General features: G+C 39.1%; 1 protein-coding gene across 1 annotated transcript in view; it reads left to right on the top strand.

The window, feature by feature from the left end:
* The window catches only part of LOC104575070 (dymeclin), a 150,999-nt gene that overhangs the window by 35,015 nt on the left and 97,700 nt on the right, over positions 1–18,284 (top strand). Inside the window, exons 6-7 of the mRNA XM_088537660.1 lie at positions 7,794–7,919; positions 9,071–9,213. Of these exons, the coding sequence (XP_088393786.1) occupies positions 7,794–7,919; positions 9,071–9,213 (269 nt within the window). The remainder of the gene's footprint in view (positions 1–7,793; positions 7,920–9,070; positions 9,214–18,284) is intronic.

Below are 18,284 nucleotides of genomic sequence, written 5' to 3'. Positions count from 1 at the left end.
ATTTCTTTACAAGATAAACTTTACTAAAGATAGTGTTAGCAATATCTGTTGTTTTTAATATTAATAATTTAATATCGCATTGTAATCTATACCTAAAATATGTATTGTTGCAATTAAAGCATTAAAGCTTTGAAAGAGTTTCACAGATTATTTGTTATAGTATAGTACATATCTCTGATTTAGTTTTCTTATTGCTGATTGCTGTTTTGGTTGGAAAGCTGACCAAGATACAATAGTTTTTGAAATATTGCTTTCATTAAATACAGTGCTGTCAGCATTATATGAGGATTTTGGATAGTCACTGTGTAATGGCTTAGCACTACGATTAAGTGCCATTCTCCAAAGCTTGTCAGTACTTCCTGGAACAGATACACTTTTTGTTTGCCGCAGATTAGAAGACATATGAAGGGGTGAAAGGACTGAAATATATGGGCAAGTTCATAAGTCCCTTGTCTGTGTTTTCTTTTCCTCTTTTTATTTTCTAGAAACTTTCTTGAAGTCCTAATCACTATATAGAGTCAAATTTTTGGCAGAAAAACAGCAATTATTTTACAGCCATAATTGTTCTTAACCTTTTTCAACATTTGAACCTGTCAGCATCTCTGTTCTGCGTGAATGTGGTTGCAGGGAATGGAAATAGTTGTTGAAAACACTTATTATGCAATATGATATAGTAGTAATAATGATCCTCTCAGCGTTATATAGCTGCTATATAATGTTTAATGTTCAGCTATAGTGGAATCATTCGCTTTTCTCATGTTAGATGTGGAAAGATTTTGTGAAAACAAGTTTTCTTGGCTGATTTTTCTCTAAAATAGTATGCTATTAACTGCATTGTTAATTTGGGCAAGGTTAAGTAGGGTAGTAACACTAATAAAAATGTGTAATATTATATTGTTTAGCACTGTAATATGTTTAACAATGTAATAATGCCTTAACAATAACTTTTTTTCCCCAGGTCATTGAAAGGAAAGTAGGGAAGGGGTAAAGTATGGAAAAATTTGCTCTAATACACAATGAAAAAAAAAGTTCCTAGTGAGGATTTTCATTGTCTCATCTGTCTTGTTGCTGAAGGTTGCCTTCTTAATAGTTAAAATTATAAATCAAAAGTAGCTATATTTAAAGTCAGAAGACAAAAGGGCCACAATCTATTGCAGGAGAAGGGAAATAAGCTCTGTTGTTCTTCATAAAGATGGTATGAAGTTGAAGCATTTTTGCTTAAGATAATAATATATATATTTATAGATATATATATATTGAGAGAGAGTTTTTTTTACCATAACTGAAGTAGATCAAAAAAACATTCAAGTCTAATATGTGAGTTTTGGGAAGGAATAAGTTGTTGGAGTGGACTGAATAGTTGATCTAGATAGTAGATCTAGCGTTGCTGGATCAAGCTGTGTAGATTGGGTTATGGAGCAGAGAGGAATTTGATAATAAGATAGAAAGATGATATCATTGCTGTTCAGTCTTGAATAGCACATTGAAAAGTTGTACGTGTAAGATGAGGGTACTGCTGGGAGGAGAATTTAAGGGTACATCTGTGTGGTGGTATTCAGGGAAGTCCCCAGTCTTGGCCTGAGTTCCTGACTGGGCTGGGCACTGGTCTAACCAAAGTCATGCAGGATCAGCTCTTCTCTGAGCATGAGCAGAGCCTGTGCTGCTCTGAGCTCGCTTCACCCGGAGTCTTGGCGAAATGAGCTCATGTCTGCCTACAAAATAACGTGTAGACACATTTGGAAAATGCAAGTGGGCAGTCAAGCTCGAAACTAATAACCAAGGTGTGTGTGATGGAGAAGAAGACAAATCACAAGTCTGTAACTCACCTCTCTGTCTTCTCCTGTGAGGTATAACTGAAGTTCTGAAATGTGTTGATTTTTGCTTGGAGAAGTTCCAGAGATGTGCAGCCATGCATAGGTGGAAAAAGCATCCCTGAAATACCTATCAGGAATGAAAAAAGCCATTTCTCTGTGTTAGAGCTTGTGTTGAGAAAGATGAAAGCACGTTATGGAAGTTGTCCTCGGCATAGCTAAAGCAGGTGGTAGTGGGGGCATGGGACTCAACAGCTTTGTGACCCTCTATGTGAGACTAATTAAAAAAACCTTAGTTTAATTACCCTTTTGCAAAGCAGACTCTGTACAAAATGCCAGAGGGAAGTTTCACGTATTGACATTTAATTTTGAGAAATTTTACTTAAACTGCATTATTGCTTTTTAAGGATCAGAGCTGTGCAGTCCCTTGTAAGACTTGAGTTACAGTATGTTGATCTTCTGATTTATGGCTCCTTTGGGTGTGTTATGGATAGTCTGCTCTTTCTTTGGTCTTGTTAATGCTAGCAGCCCCGAGTATACATTAATGATCAAAACTACATAGCAAAAAAACCCAACTTCAGTATTTAATCATCATATCTGTTTTGCATAGAAACTATCGCTAAAATTTTGTTTCAAGATTGAGCTCCCAGTTTTAAATAATAAAGGCTTCTTTCAGCAGCTTGTTGAGAACTGGTGTGCATAACTGAACATCTGGTTGTTATCGGTACATTTTTTTACTTAACTTAAAAACTATAAATGCACATGGAGGAAAAATGAAATACTACGATCCAGTTACATCATTGTTAAGTAGCACCCTGGTGCCACTAGAAGTTAGTTTATATTTCTATTACATTCTGTCATTTTCTGTAGTCAAAATAGTTTTGGGCTGCATTTTTTCATTGAGAATAAATTTGAAAATGAAAGATCAGAATCAGGTTAAAAATATTTGACTCATTTAAGGATGACCTCTACATTTTCTGGAAGTAGCTTCTTTTCTCCATTGTCTAAACATGCATTAGACCAAAATAGGTTGTTGTTGCCACTGAGTGCTACAACCTTAAGATGACTCTGTGTTGAAATCAGAGGAAGTTGAAGGAAAAGTGGTGGTGTTAGGAGACTGCCAGCACTGGAGCAGGTCTCCCTTTTAGCTGGACTGCACAGCCAGAAGACTTGACACGATCCATACGGATCTGGCACCATCCAGCTCTCTGCACAGGTTTTGCAGTAGCTTTTTCAGTACATGGGTCATCCTTCTGCTGAGAATGTATTTAGCCACATAGTCTAGGATGATTTAGGAATAGACCAGGGTGTAAAAGGTCTTGAATCCTAAAATTCTTTTAGTTACTTAAATAGTTATTTCAGAATATTTCCAGCTTTGTTAGGTTATTGTACCTTAATCTTTAGTTCGGTCTCCTGCTCAGGAAAGCCCAGCGGTGTAACAGGAGAGGTTGGGATGCCCTCTGCTCTCAGTCAGAATTGCTTGAGTGCCTCTTTGGGACATCTCCCAAATGTTTGGAGTCAGCTGTGATGAGTGTAGTGTGTTACTGGCTACCATGGTGCCTACTTGCCAGCAGTGGGTGTAAAATTAGGCATGAGTCCAAGAGGAAAGGTTACGTTCACTTTGAGTTGTTGTACTTGTATCCTGAGACTGATAACCAGATATTCTACTTGCTTTTCAGCTTTCAAACCTGCTCCTATTCTCTATGGTGACTCCTCTTTCACCTTCCTGGTGGGCCCTCAGGAAGCAGGGAAATGAAACCTGCTTCCTGTATGATTTGAGGCTTTTTGTATGAATCAGACCTTTTGGCAACTCTCCGAAATTAGAAAATGAGTTGCCTTTTAACCTTTTAATACTTAGAGTAGGCAGCTTTGGCTGAGTGAAAGTTCAGGAAAATATTTCAGCAGGGAAGGGATTTGGTCTTGTGGTTTGTGTGATGGTGTGAATTGAAATTCAGAGTTTTGTTTCTGACTGCTCAGCCCATTTGCTGTGTGTGTGTGTGAAATAATATATCAGCTCTCAGCCTCTCCTTGTGAAGATGTAGAAATAGCTGCATTTCATTGAAGAATAAAGATTTTTACAAAAGCATGCGAGTTGAGGAATAATTGGAGTTCCTACTTGGGATTTTTTGACCTTTTTCTTAATCTAGTCATCATAGTCCTCTTCCCCCCAGCAGGGAACAAGGCTAGATGATGGGGATGGGCACAGAAAGCAGTTCTGAGCATTGCCTGTGCTTGGAGAGTGGCCACCAGCTGCAGCCTGATGACACTTAGGTAGATGGTTGAAGTTCTTGGTAGATCATCGTGGTCAAATGTTGTCCACATCTGCTTCTGAGTTCCGAATGGAGGAAGCAGATGGTTTGGTTAAATTATACTTGTATTACACTAACACCTAGAAGCCTTCTAGTTTGGAGCTCCAGGGATGATACAAACTTTGAACAGAAAAGTGACCCCTTCTCTGAAGAGCTTATGACCTAAGAGAATCACAGCTGGATAAGACTATACGTACATATACAGTCTCCAAAGCAGCACTTGCTGCCAGGAGACAATTTTAAGTTTGATGTCATGTGCAAGGAACTGGACCTGTTCGGTCTGGTTAGAGGAGCAGGAACTTGTCCCACCTCATGTGATGTGAAATGTGAAAGCTAAGAGTGTTTTCTTAGCTGCTTATAACCTGCTGTCTCTGAATAAAGAAATAACCCAAATGCAGGAGAGAAAAGGTTGCTGTGATTTCTTAGACGTTGGTACTTGACTGACTGTGCCCCTGTGAAGGTCCTTCACAAGGACTGACTGTGCCCTTGTGAAGGTCCTTGTGAAGGGCACAGTATTAAAAGATGAGCAAAAGAAGGATCTCTGTTAGATTGTCTACCAGATCTAGGAATATATTCTCTAATGGGAAGGATAAAGAGGAGGGGAATTAAAAACAAAAACAAACAAAAAACCTAAAAACAAACAAACAAAAAAAAAAAACAGAAAATGTATTGAAATCTCCTGAAATCTCCAAACTAGTTAATCCAGAAAAAAAAGAGCCGTGTACAGTATGGTACATTGCTCTATAAAGTTTATTTACTTGGGATGTGGAATCATCATGAGCTTTATCTGAGGTCTCTGGATTTTTTGTTTTTGTAAGGTATTTAGGAAGAAAAAATGTCCAGAAACTCAAACCATCATACCCTTCTGATTTTCTGAAATAAATAGAGAATTCTGACATGTAATTGATACATGTGTTCATTATTTCTAGTTTCCTCCTTATCTGCAAGCAAACAACTTTAAGAGGAAGTCAGACATCAGCATAAATTCCATGTAAAGTCTTTCCATATGAATGACAGCATTAAAAAAAAAAAAAAAAACTTTTTCCATAGTCTCTCAATATAAATAAACAGTATTTTCTTTGAAGTTGAAAGAAGTTCCTGGTAGTTGTTGCGACCCTTTAGAAATGCTTGACTTTCAGGAAACTGTACATTTGACCCTTAGAGAAAATTATTTCACTCTGAAGATAACTGCATTTATATGAGAGCAGGATTAATTTAAACAACTGCTTCTACAGGTTGAGTGAATTGGATCTGCAGTAAAATGTTATTTAATTGGATTTTTGAATAGATAGAAAAGGAAAATAACTCGCTAACTGGAGTTGCATAAACTTTTTTTCTTATTTTTCTGGAGTTTTATAAGGGTAGTTTTTCAAAAGTTACAGTAACCTCATTATTTATTTCTTTATACTGAATCTTCTAAAAATGGAAAAGAATCTTGCCATGTCCCTTTTGATTTGCATTTCCCCTTGTGTGGTTGATCAGAAAAGTAGCTAAATGAATGACTGAAATGAGGAAAGACTTCGTGCAACTTGTTTCCTCCAGCAGTGACCCAGATGTTGCAACACGCCATGAAGTCACATTTTATCTCTCAGAGCAGGTTAAGCTGAGGGGTAGGGATTCTCAAACAGGCAGCCGTGGTGAAGCGTCGCAGATTGACGGGAGATGGGAACCGTTTCCATCTCCGTCCGGTCCCTGGCTCGGCCGAATTTGCAGTGGAACCAGATCACAGCAGAACCTCTGGCCTGATCTAATTATCAACGTTTACCCTGGCCAGCGCTCTGAGCAGTGGGCAGAAAGTCAGGTAGCTCACCAAAACCCAGGTGAATTAAAATGCTCTGTGATTTTTAAGGAAGAATGTTATTTAAGCAGTAAGTCTTTTTTCTGACATATAACTTAAAATGTTATGGATTCAAAGGCTTAAATTATGAGAGAATAAAACCAGTGGGTTTGTATAACCTTCTCTTTCAAAAACATTTTTGTATCAGAGTGTGGCTCAGTGAACTTGTGCAGAGCACTGTGAGCCAGGAAATTGTGAGTCCAGCTTGCTGTTGACTTAGGACAAATAACTCACACTCTCTTTCCCCAGAAATTCTGATCTCGAGCTCCTACAAAAGTGTTTTAATTAAGCTGTCTCTATGCTATAATGCCTTAAACTGTTGTTCCTTGTGTTTTACACTCATGCAAGTTATTTACAGCATTTCTAGCAGCATGCTTGACATGTGAACATAGTTGTGTGCTGAAAAATAAATGGATTTCTTCTAAAGAGAAAGCTTGTCCTTTTTTTGTAAGGACTACATGAATTCTGAGATCAAGAGCAGCAGTTTTATTTGTTTTCCTTATGTGTTTACCTTTTCTCCAGAGATACTGCACTACAGGTTTTAAATCATTGTTTGAAAAAAACCTCAGTTTTGTATTTACACTTGCTTCAAATACTAAGAATATAATTGTTAGAAAGTGGCAAGAAGCGAATTTAGTGTGACTGATGGAGTTTCTTTTTTTAAATACAGATATTGTAAAATCTTTGAATTTGGGAAGTATAAATAGATCTTTGAATTTCTGTAAGCTCCATGGAAAATGTCAAAGTAACTTGCTAATTGACCCTTTATACCTGTTATACACAGCATAATATTATTAATTCCTGAAGCGTACTATGAAAACAGTAACAGCAGAGGAAACTTAAAAAATGCTTAATAACAATCTCTCTAATGGCTTAGAGAATGTTTCTGGTGCACTTGATGAGACATCTTCCATTTGGAGGAGGGGAAAAAAACCCATATTAGTCGAAAGCAAAAATAATACTGGTTCACATTGAAGTGAACCATTGTGTTTTAAAAATTTGTGCAATTTGTAAATTTTTTACTGATTGAGAACGCCAAAAAACATTTTTTCTTCCCTTTATTAGAAATATGATGCATAGTAAGATCACTTTAGGCAGTTAGCCACAGAAACCGCACAATGTCCAAAACAGCACATGAATCTCCTGTCCTGTTTGCTGCACAGCTTTTCCTAATTAACCTGTCCAGCTTAATGAGCTTTGCTAATCTGTGTGCAGCCAGTGTCTAATCATTGACATACATTCTTTGGAATTGTCAGTAGAAGTCAGCAATATCCTGAAGTTTTATACTTTACCTTTGCCTTGCAAATACCATTTAACAGTTGGACAACTCTATATGTGGCATGTTGGTATCCCAAGAATTTCTTATAGTTAAGAGAGTGTTTGTGTGTTACCTCTTTCTTAGAGATCCCAATTTGCTGCCAAATGAAGCAATGTTTGGGAAGCTGGACCCTTTCTGTGACCTGGAATGATGCTTTAGTGACAGTTGTGTTTAGCAGGACAAAGAACAGTCCTGTTAATGTTCTGAGATATTTTTATTAGTATTAGAATGAAGCATAGTCTGAAAATTGAAATCCCAATGCTCTGGGTAATATGTCAATGTTTTTACACTGTGTTGTCCTTTGGCACATCAGAAAAATGCTTACATCTAAGAAAAATAATCCATTGTCTGTATGAAGTGTTTTATGTTTTTTGAACTTGTTATTTCCGTGTTCCCGCTTGAGACTTGCCGCATAGCATATAACCACATGGGAGCCTCCTGCATGTTCCTATGGTAGAAGGCAGTTTGTAAACAGAAGTGGTGGATTAACCTTTGTAAAAATTTGCCTTTTCTTGCAGAGATATAACGTACAGCATTTCCTTGGAGGCTGTGACAACGCTTATAGTCTTCCTCTCCTGCCAATTATTTCACAAGGAAATTCTGCGAGAGAGCATCATTCATAAACATCTGATGCGTGGTCACTGGTATGTCCTGTTTTGGGGTTGCAGCTAATGGCAAGACAGATCCTTTGGCTGGCTTGTTTAGACTCTTTGTACTTGAAAACAAGAGATGGTGAAATGTATTTTGATTTGCAGTTTTTGTCCAAAAGAAAACAAAACATCAAAACAAATGCATCTTAAAAGATTGTTGGAAGGTTTCAGATTTAAATCTCGTAGTCCTGATTTCAGTAAAACTATTTTTATCTATTTATTTATTGACGGTAATTTCATTCCCTACTTAAAACAGCTTTCAAAGAAACAGTGGTATGTGTAGGCCCAAGTTAGAGGTACCTGGACTCTGGAGATTTGGGGTGAGGAATCTAGGGTAATGTGAAGAGTTCAAAGGGCATGAGTTGAAGAGGATTAGAGATCATCACCAGAGATGGAAACCAACTGTTTCTATAAAATTATCTTCTATTTTAGAAATATTTTAGCCTATATTTAAATCCAACAGATTTTGTGTACACCTTTCAGAATCATTGAAGTCAGATGTTCCAGAGCTCCTTGAAAATTGGCCCCCACCACACACACAGCCCAAAATATTGTGGGAATAGAGGAATGCTATTGTTGCCTGCTTTATATGACCAATGCATAGAGGGAAAACCAAATTAATACTATGTTTTTTCCTTGCATAAATATTTTCCCTTTGTGTTTTGGGTAAAAGGATACAATGCTTCCACATATTAAAAGGTTGATTTAAAAGTGATATTGAAAACTGAAAATAAACAAAAAAGATTTCCATGATCCTGCCCTTGAAGGTGATCCCAGTGTCCTGCTAAAGTCAATGCAGCTTTGAATGGGCAAAATCCTGCCATTATTTCCCTTTCCAACCTAAAAGCAGGTAGATAACTCAGCACCAGGAGAGTTGTCTGTGCTTAATGCCAAGCATCAGATTTTGTGCCTTGCCTGGACTTTGCTGTATAGCTAATCAAACACATGGATCGCAGGTGGGATAATAAGTATCTGTTATCCCTTAGATGGAAAAAGTGATCAGACTTAATAATAATAATAATAATAATAAAATCCAGGCATAGCCTAGTTCCAGAGAACAAAAGGGTGCACAGCATTGACTTTGTAGCTGAGCCAAATTTTGCAACTTCTGAGTCAATTAAAGCTGTTTTCTTTTCCTTTTGCAGTCTCCCATACACCAGCAGACTTGTGAAAACTTTACTCTATAATTTCATTAGACAAGAAAGAAGCCCACCTCCAGGGACCCATGTCTTTCAGCAGCAAACCGATCGAGGAGGACTGCTTTACGGTATTGCCTCTGGGGTGGCAAGTGAGTCGTATTTTCTATAAACAATTTTTCAAACGTAATGAAGTATATACCCTTCTGTATGACCACTCTTATAAACACACCTGTAGCCCATTTCTTTTTCAAACAGTGATATCAGTTTGTTTGCTCAATACAGAAAAGCTGACCACAGGCTTGTTCTGAATTGTAATATCACGGTCTCTACCTATAGATGTGTTAGAATCTGAAGCAGTTGTATTTGCAGAGATGTCATCCCTGCAGGGGAGCATGTTGTAGCTCTGGTGCACTTTTTCCTTTTTTTCCTTTGTGTTAATACATAAAAAAAAAAGTTACCTCTACCTCTCCTGATAAATTCAGCACTTCAAGTTATTTAAAATGTTGAAATAAATATTCTTTGAAGCCTCCGTTGTTGAAGACCTATAAGCATTTTCAGAGAATGTACATATTTCATTCTTGATAGCTTTTCAGCAGATATGTGGAATTGGTCTAGATAATTTTTTTGGTATAAATCCTGAGAGATTGACTAATTATTTTCATGACTGGTATGAGTAGCTTTCGGTCTTTTGTGATTGGACCTTTTGCTCTCAATAGTTTGGACATCTACTGAAGAATATTCAAGATTAATATCTCGTGTGTGTGTGTGTGTGTGTGTGTATATAATCTTGAGAAAAATAATGATACATGTTACTTTTTCCTGCTAAACTGAATAACACCTTGTGAGCTGGTTACTACAGGAACGTTTGCTATCTATTCTGGTCTCTTGTGAAATCCCTTCACTGACTGCATCCCTGGGGGATATTAAAGTTCAGGGCCTGAGTAGTTTGCCAGGAAATATTTTACAGCCTGTGACGATGCATCTGGATCTCCTCATGGAGGCAGTAAAAGAGCACAGCTCTAACTTGGTGCGTTTCCCTAAACACGTTGCGGCTTCTGTGCAAGACGAAGCTGCACAGAGCTCCCTTCTGCTTTCCAGTTTCCATTCACAGGACGTAGGATGTAGCCATGTTTGGGCTGTGCCCATGGCGTGTCACAGAAACAGATGTTTGCTTTGCAGTTTGATTAATTTCTCTTCTCTTTCTAAATAAATTGCTCACTACGGCCATTTTATTCTGAGAATCCCGACAGGTATGTTCTCTTCCTCCTTTTCACTTGCCAGGGAAATTTGCTTTTCAGTTGATTTTTCCAAAGCAGTTTTCAATATGTGGTTTGTACTTTTGCTTATGACTGGAGAGTAGCTTTCACTGCATATTCTATACTTACCTCTTCTTTATATTCAGCTTAGTTCTAATCTCTCCAGTCACGCTCAAGTATATTTTTGTTAGTGACGCCATGCACGAAATACCTTTTTATTTATTTTTTTCTTTCCATGTGTGCCTACCTGGAGCAGATTGTATTCAGTAATATTCCTTTTAACCCTTTGTATTTCCAGACCCTTCATCCTGAGGTTTGTGTAGGAGGTTACTCACTGCCTACTCCTTACTCTGTCTAAGAGAGAGCCTTGCTGTGGAGCAGTCCCTGGCCTGAAGAATTAGGCCACTGCCACCTCCAAGTTTTGAGTCCTCTTTTTCTGTCTTCCACAATAGGCAACCCAGGCTGGTTTCACAGGCACTATTAGGTCAAGAAAAGCTAATACAGGACATCTTTTCATAGATTCCCCATCCAAGGCTTGGGATAAGCTGTTGTGAAATCATGTTCCTAATCATATGAGTGATATCATATCTCTACATGACTTTTTACTTGTTTCTTGTGTATGAAATTTTCATTTCTTACTGCAGACACTTAAGGCTTCAGCCTATGTCTGTTCTAGTCTCTTCCTACACTTCTACCCCCTTCACTCATCTTGAACCGCTCTCTTCAGCACTCCTACACTTGGCCATACTCCTACACTTGTCTTGTTGCTCCTTCCATGAGTACCTGAAGTGCCATATCATCTTCTGGTGAATTAAATATCTTCACTTAAAGCTCTATGTAGAGCACCCTTTTAAAAAACAATCTCAAAGGACCCACCCAGGGAAGGGAGAAAAAATAAATGCCATCATGCTATTAGAAAACAGAAATATTCCTTCTGTTTGTGCCCAGATGTTTAGCTATTTCTTTATTTTTTGTGTGTCAGAATTATTACCTGCATACACTGTTCAGACTATTTCAACCATAAATAAAACTAGACTAAATGGTGTATTTGTCCATCCTTAGTATCTCTTAATATGATTTTACAGGAGAAATTAAAGGTGAACTTTCAGTTCTTCCATGCAAGTTGTTCGGCATCTTTTGAAAATCACATTGCTTAAAACAATCTTACTGAAATATCCTACATGCAATCTATATAGGATGAAAACAGTTATTTTTGCTTAATGCTTTAAAAGAGCCAACCATAATTAAATGTGTTCTGCCAGACTGTAGTTTCCAACGCAAGTATGAGATTTTTACATAACCAGATAAATGGCTATTTTTCCTTTTGAACAAGCCATCAAAAACATTTCCTTCTTTCTGTGAAAGATTTCCCAGACAATTTAGAATAAAGCTAAAGAGAAATCATGCACTTTGCAATGAATTAGAAATTTTTGCAGAAACAGTTGCAGAATAAATTTTATTTCCTTCTCCTGAAGTAAGTAACTATTGTTCAGTAGTGGTGGAACTATTTTTCCTACTGAAATTTCATGGAATCATAGAATGCTTAAGGTTGGAAGGGACCTCTAGAGATCATCTAGTCCAACCCCCTGCACACGCAGGGCCACCGAGTGGCACAGGACTGCGTCCAAGTGGGTTTTGAAGATCTCCAGAGAAGGAGACTCCACAACCTCTCTGGGCAGCCTGTTCCAGTGCTCTGTCACCCTCACTGTTAAGAAAATTTTACTTAGGTTCCTGTGGAACTTTTGATGCATCAGTTTCCGGTTGTTTCCTCTAGTTCTGTCGGTGGCCACCAGTGAAAAGAGGGCAGCACCATCCTCCTCACTGCCTCCCTTGAGGTACTTGTAGACACTGATCAGGTCCCCTCTCAGCCTTCTCTTCTCCAGGCTGAACAGGCCCAGCTCCCTCAGCCTCTCCTCGTAGGGCAGATGTTCCAGGCCCCTGATCATCCTTGTGGCCCTGCGCTGGACTCTCTCCAGCAGCTCCACATCCCTCTTGTACTGTGGAGCCCAGAACTGGACACAGTACTCCAGATGTGGCCTCACCAGGGCTGAGTAGAGGGGCAGGATCATCTCCCTCGACCTGCTGGAGACGCTCTTCTTAACGCACCCCAGGATCCCATTGGCCTTCTTGGCCACGAGGGCACACTGCTGCCTCATGGTCAACTTGTTGTCCACCATGACACCCAGGTCCCTCTCTGCAGAGCTGCTCTCCAGAAGGTCAGTCCCCAGCCTGTACTGGTGTCTGGGGTGATTCCTCCCCAGGTGCAGGACCTTGCACTTGGCCTTGTTGAATTGCATGAGGTTTTTCACTGCCCACTTGTCCAGTCTGTCCAGGTCCCTCTGGATGGCAGCGCAGCCTTCTGGGGTATCGGCTGCTCCTCCCAGTTTGGTATCATCAGCAAACTTCCTGAGGGAGCACTCTGTGCCTTCATCCAGGTCATTGAGGAATAAATTGAACAGGACTGGACCGAGGACTGACCCCTGGGGGACACCGCTACCCACAGGCCTCCAACTAGACTCTGCACCGCCGATCACCACTCTCTGGGCCCTGCCATCCAGCCAGTTCCTAATCCACCTCACTGTCCACTCATCTATCCCACACTGCCGGAGCTTGCCCAGGAGGATGTTGTGAGGGACGGTGTCAAAAGCCTTGGTGAAGTCGAGATAGACGACATCCACCACTCTCCTCCCATCTATCCAGCTGGTCATTCCATCATAGAAGGCTATCAGGTTAGTCAAGCAAGATTTCCCCTTGGTGAATCCATGCTGACTACTCTTGAGCACCTTCTTGTCCTCCATGTGCCTGGAGACAATGGCCAGTATGAGCCGTTCCATCACTTTTCCGGGGACGGAGGTGAGGCTCACTGGCCTGTAGTTGCCTGGGTCCTCCTTCTTGCCTTTTCTGAAGACTGGCGTGACGTTGGCCTTCTTCCAGTCTTCCGGCACCTCCCCTGTCCTCCGGGATCTTTCAAAGATGATGGAGAGCGGCTTAGCTATGACCTCTGCCAGCTCCCGCAGCACTCTGGGGTGCATCCCATCAGGGCCCATGGAAAGTTTAAGTTATTCGTGTGTGGTAGCTGCAGTATATAGTAGTAAAAGTTATTTTTTCATGACATCTGGTTTTGTCAATTTTTCTCTTTCAACTCAGTGGCATTTTCCGGAGTGACTCATTCTGGAGAAAGAAAGCTACTATTAACAGGAAAATAATGTGGCACCTTGGTGTAGACATCTTGGTGAAGGAATGGGCTTCCTTTATTGAAAAATAAGTTGTGGTTTTATGTGGAAATGTAACAGTTACCCTTACAGGAAAGTGTGATTTTTACTTGATTTTCAGTAATTTGGTTTTTACTTAGGCGTTCAAAGAATTCTTTGCTGATGCTACTATAATATGGTTGTGTGCTCAGAGCTTTCCACCAAAGAAAGCCTTTAGATTGTATGAAAATGACTTTAAAGTTGTCCTGATGTCACAGTTATGATCATCTGAGCAGGCAAGGTTTGTAGGGAGAGGCAGTATCTTTTAATAAAGCACTTACTGCAGTGGGAGTAACAGAAGGAGGTCCACAAAGTGTAACACTATCCATGTGCTGGCTAGATTGTCTTCAGATGTCACAACTTCCATGAACTGATCTTATTAGAAAGCTCAAAAACGTTTCCCCCTGACATCCAAGATGAAGATTGTCCAACCATTTTCCTGGGATCACTGCTGGGATCCTAAAATGGATTTTTTTTCACCATAATTGGAATACAACTTTTTTTTAATCACTAATCAACAAATATTCAAATTTAAGCAAACTAAGCATTATAAGTCTATAACTGTAACCCTTTTACACTGGGATGTAAGAGGACAACTACATAGATGAGAGACTAGAGAAGAATACGTAGAAGCAAATCCCTGATTGCACAAATGTCTCGCGTTATCTTCTTATCCTTTCCCTCTCTGGTTTCTGTCCTGTGTGATGGAAGGAATGGAGATGCCTGGACCTGGTAAAGACAGAATGTGGATGTAGGGAACAGGGATGGCTCCCTCATATGCTCTTAACTCAGCTATGATTTGTGGGCTGACATGAAAGTTCTTGCTTACGTGTACGTGACCGTTGTGCACGTGAACACTTGCACCAGAAATGTTTTTATATAAAAAAGAAATTGGTCTTGAAGTTCTGATACTGAAAAATAAACATGACTTTTTGGAGTTTTGTTAGGTGCTTGTTCATGCAAAATGTCAAGGATTTTGATCCAACAGGTTCTTGCACTTTTTTTTTTGTGTGTTACCTCTTCCCTTGTAGAATCATAGAATCATAGAATGCTTAGGGTTGGAAGGGACCTCTAGAGATCATCTAGTCCAACCCCCCTGCATACGCAGGGACACCTAGAGCACGTGGCACAGGACTGCATCCAAGCGGGTTTGGAAGATCTCCAGAGAAGGAGACTCCACAACCTCTCTGGGCAGCCTGTTCCAGTGCTCTGTCACCCTCACTGTTAAGTGAGGTACCAAGCATTGCCCTTGTTCCCACTGATTTTGGAGCATTTTGTGGGACTTTCAGGGGACTTGCTGTCATAGAACTGCTGGAGTTCAATGGGCAGATTTGTTCCTTGGCAGAGATCCAAACATTTTCTTCCTGTTATCAATATTAATAATGACAGAGTTGAGACCTTGTCACTTTTCTTCTGAATAGCAAAGGTAATAAATTCGGAAACTAAATTTTGTGAGTGAATTGTGGTCAGGAACAAGCCAAGGTTTTCCTTCCAAGTGAAAAATTTTAGGATGAGCCAAACTCAAGTAATTCCTAATCATTGCGCAAATGCTAAATTTCTCATTTTTCCTCTTAATATCTGGAGTTTTATTCAGCATGATGAGAATGTGTAAATAGTAAATATCTAGACCTATAGTCTCGATCTGAATCGGCTGGCAATGTTTACTTTTTTGGTGGTTTTAGTTCAGCAAAAATGACATTAATTAGCTAATTCACTAAGTGAGATAGTTTTATTTTACCATTCTTAACATTCAAAGCCAGATAAGTCTGCTTATTTCCACCATGAATATAAATTCGAGTGTTTTGTGTAAAATGGTTGTTATTACAAGACTTTCCTAAGTTTTAATGGGTGTCTAGGGGCTACATATAAGTCTTTATATTGCTCAGGGATGGCAGAGCTTATATCAGTAGAGTTTCTTAAATCAGCTTCAGATGACACTTATTAAATAAGGTTTTAGAAGGTATTCAAGGCTAGCTTCCCAGATTTATTTTACACTTCATACCTTGTGAAGAAAAGTATACCTAATATATATAGACATTAATGGGAAACCACATTCCTAGAATGCATGATGATGCTAATGGGATGCGCAGGGATATCGAGAGGGCAGTCTGGAGCAGATCTCTTCCTTCCCCCATGGGACTATCTAGTCACTGTCCTGTGTGATTTCTAGCTGTATCAGGTGTCATCTAGATAAATGAGATGTCAATGGGCATGCTTTACAGGGGACTCTGTTTCTGATCTTTGGGGAGATTTTTATTATATCCCCAAATACACTGTTTGGTGAAGTGAATTTGAAGGAGGGGGGAATAAAAGAGGACTAGCAAATGGAATATTTGAGAAGTGAATTGTTTGCTGAGAGCCATCGTAGTTATGTTTTCCTCTGTACTCTCAAGGAAAGTCTTATATTACGATAATCAGGCTTACAAGCTTCTATTTTAGACTAGCAAAAGAATGTGTCCTTTCTTAAAAGAGAATTTTAACTAGGAACTGCATGCCCAAGGGCTTATCTCTTTTCCGGCTGTATAAGCTGGTCTTATGTTATTCTAAATACTTTGATTTTGAAGATTTGCTAACATACTGGGAGCTATATAGCTCTTACTCTAAAGAGAACCTACCTTGAAAATTGTTGTTGATCAGAGGTCGATGGCAAATTCTAGGGTATGGGATATATCCCTTCCATGTGCTCCATGGGGCACAGGGTATATATTTATGGTTTTAAAACAGAATAGGGCTCTGATGGTGTGTGTGATTGTGCTCATGCAGTATCCCATTAATTCCAGTGGAAACCTTTTTCCTTTTTTTAATTTGAGCTCATGCCTAAGCTTTCAACTTTTTGATAAAGATACTGAGTCCTTGTAGGAATAGGTTGAGCACAAAGGCGACACTTGATCTCGCTCTGTAATTTGTAGTGATGGAGGAAATACAGGTGCGTTTTGTTTTTCCTAGTAGTACTTTTTTATGTTAGTGATGTCAAAAGCAGTTAGAAGATCTTTAAACTCACAATATTTAAACATTTGAAGAGGGAAGATTATGGCCTTCTAGCTGTAGACCACATGGGATGTCATGTGGTACAGCATACATGGAGCACCTTGATGTCCGGTAGGAATGTTGGGATGAACCGTCCCCAGCCACTTTTATTGGTTCAGGTTGGGAGTTCAGAAGGTATTCAGAATTAGTAATACTAAGACAATAAATTGTGTAAAACTGCCTTTCAGAAAGTTTACCTTCAAAAACCAACCAAATGATAGTGATAGTGCAAGCAGTGTTGGTGTAAAGTATTAACTTCAAAATTCCCAAGCTGTTATGCTTAAGATATTTATCAGGAGCCTTCTAAATTAATTTCTAAAAGAAAATATATGATGCTACTTGGTCTTTCTGTATGTCTTTAACTTCTTATTCCTTCAGACATAACTGAGTTGGCTTTCTCGCAAATGAGAAACAAAACCAAATTGAAGCAGCTTCTGGAAGTAGATTCAAACCTATTTGAGCCTCTTTTAGAAGCAGAAATGCTGCACGATCGCAGCTATAGTGGAGCAACAGATTCCACATAGTTGTGCCTTGAAGCCATCACTCTGCCATGCAGCAGCAGAAAATCTAACGAAGTAAAATGTAGCTGGTCTTTACGTGTGATAGATGGTTATCTTTAGTTACTCCATGATTAAATGTGAATGCTTTTATCCAGAACTGCAATTCTTGTATTTATGGAGGATTTTGATGCAAAGTTTGAGAAACGCTTGTTTTCTTGCTAGATCCAAATGCCTGGGATGGAAGTATCGTTTTCTCCCAAATGTGTTTCTCCCAAACTTTGCTTCCTCTCATGGTCCTCCTCCACATCCATTATAAACATTTGTCTTAACCTCAATATATATGTTTTATATTAAGGTGTGATATTTTAAACCACTTGATATCGGGATAATTAAATAACACTGCAAACTTGTGTCTCTGGAGTCAATGCTGAACGCTTGGCTCTTTCATGTTAATTGTTGTTTCATATAGAAAAATATAGAAAATGTAACAAAACATGTCTAAGGAAAACAGTTTTACTGAACAGAGGACATAACTATACTCTTTTTGAAGTAAAATTTTTGGAACTCCATTGGATTTCTGTAGTGCAAGATTAAGCGTAACATGGTGACATGCGTAACGAGTTAGCTGTGCAAGAAACTGTTCTTTGAGAATTTTTAAAGGTCTGAATTATCATAAGTGCTATTAAAAAAAGTCTAGAAAAAGCAATTTTCAAAATGTTATGAGATAAACTACAAAATTCTTAAAGGATGCTTGGCAGGATATATTAGTAAACTGCTAATTAATCTTGTGGTGGGTGGTAAGCAGGCCAGGAACTAGAATGTGTCAGATAGCTCTGTGCAGTGCAGTTCGGCATCGCGCTTCGGAACCTAGAAGCTACCACATACAAATCCCAAAAAGGGATTTGCCCAATGAAAAGTAACACCTGTGGTTGGTAACAAAGGTTCCTTTAGGTGGGAAAATGTTTCCTTGGAGAAAAAGTTGTTGTTATTAAATCTAAAGCATGTTGCTAAAAACATGCTTATTCTCTTTATCCAGAGGATTTGCTAGGAAACCGTATTTTCCAGTGTGGAAGCAAGTATAAAATTATAGCAGGCGGATTTGTTCCCAAACACACATTTCAAAGAGCTGAACAGACTTAAGTGAAACTGCTGCTTGCAATGCTGTCACCTACAATCCAAAAAATTC

Source organism: Tinamus guttatus, unplaced genomic scaffold (genome assembly GCF_059628265.1).
Source record: "Tinamus guttatus ecotype Peru unplaced genomic scaffold, ASM5962826v1 Tinamus_guttatus_pri_ptg000837l, whole genome shotgun sequence".
Taxonomy (NCBI): Eukaryota; Metazoa; Chordata; class Aves; order Tinamiformes; family Tinamidae; genus Tinamus; species Tinamus guttatus.
Note: the sequence above shows the minus strand (reverse complement) of the source record. Positions and strands in the feature narration are given on the sequence as shown.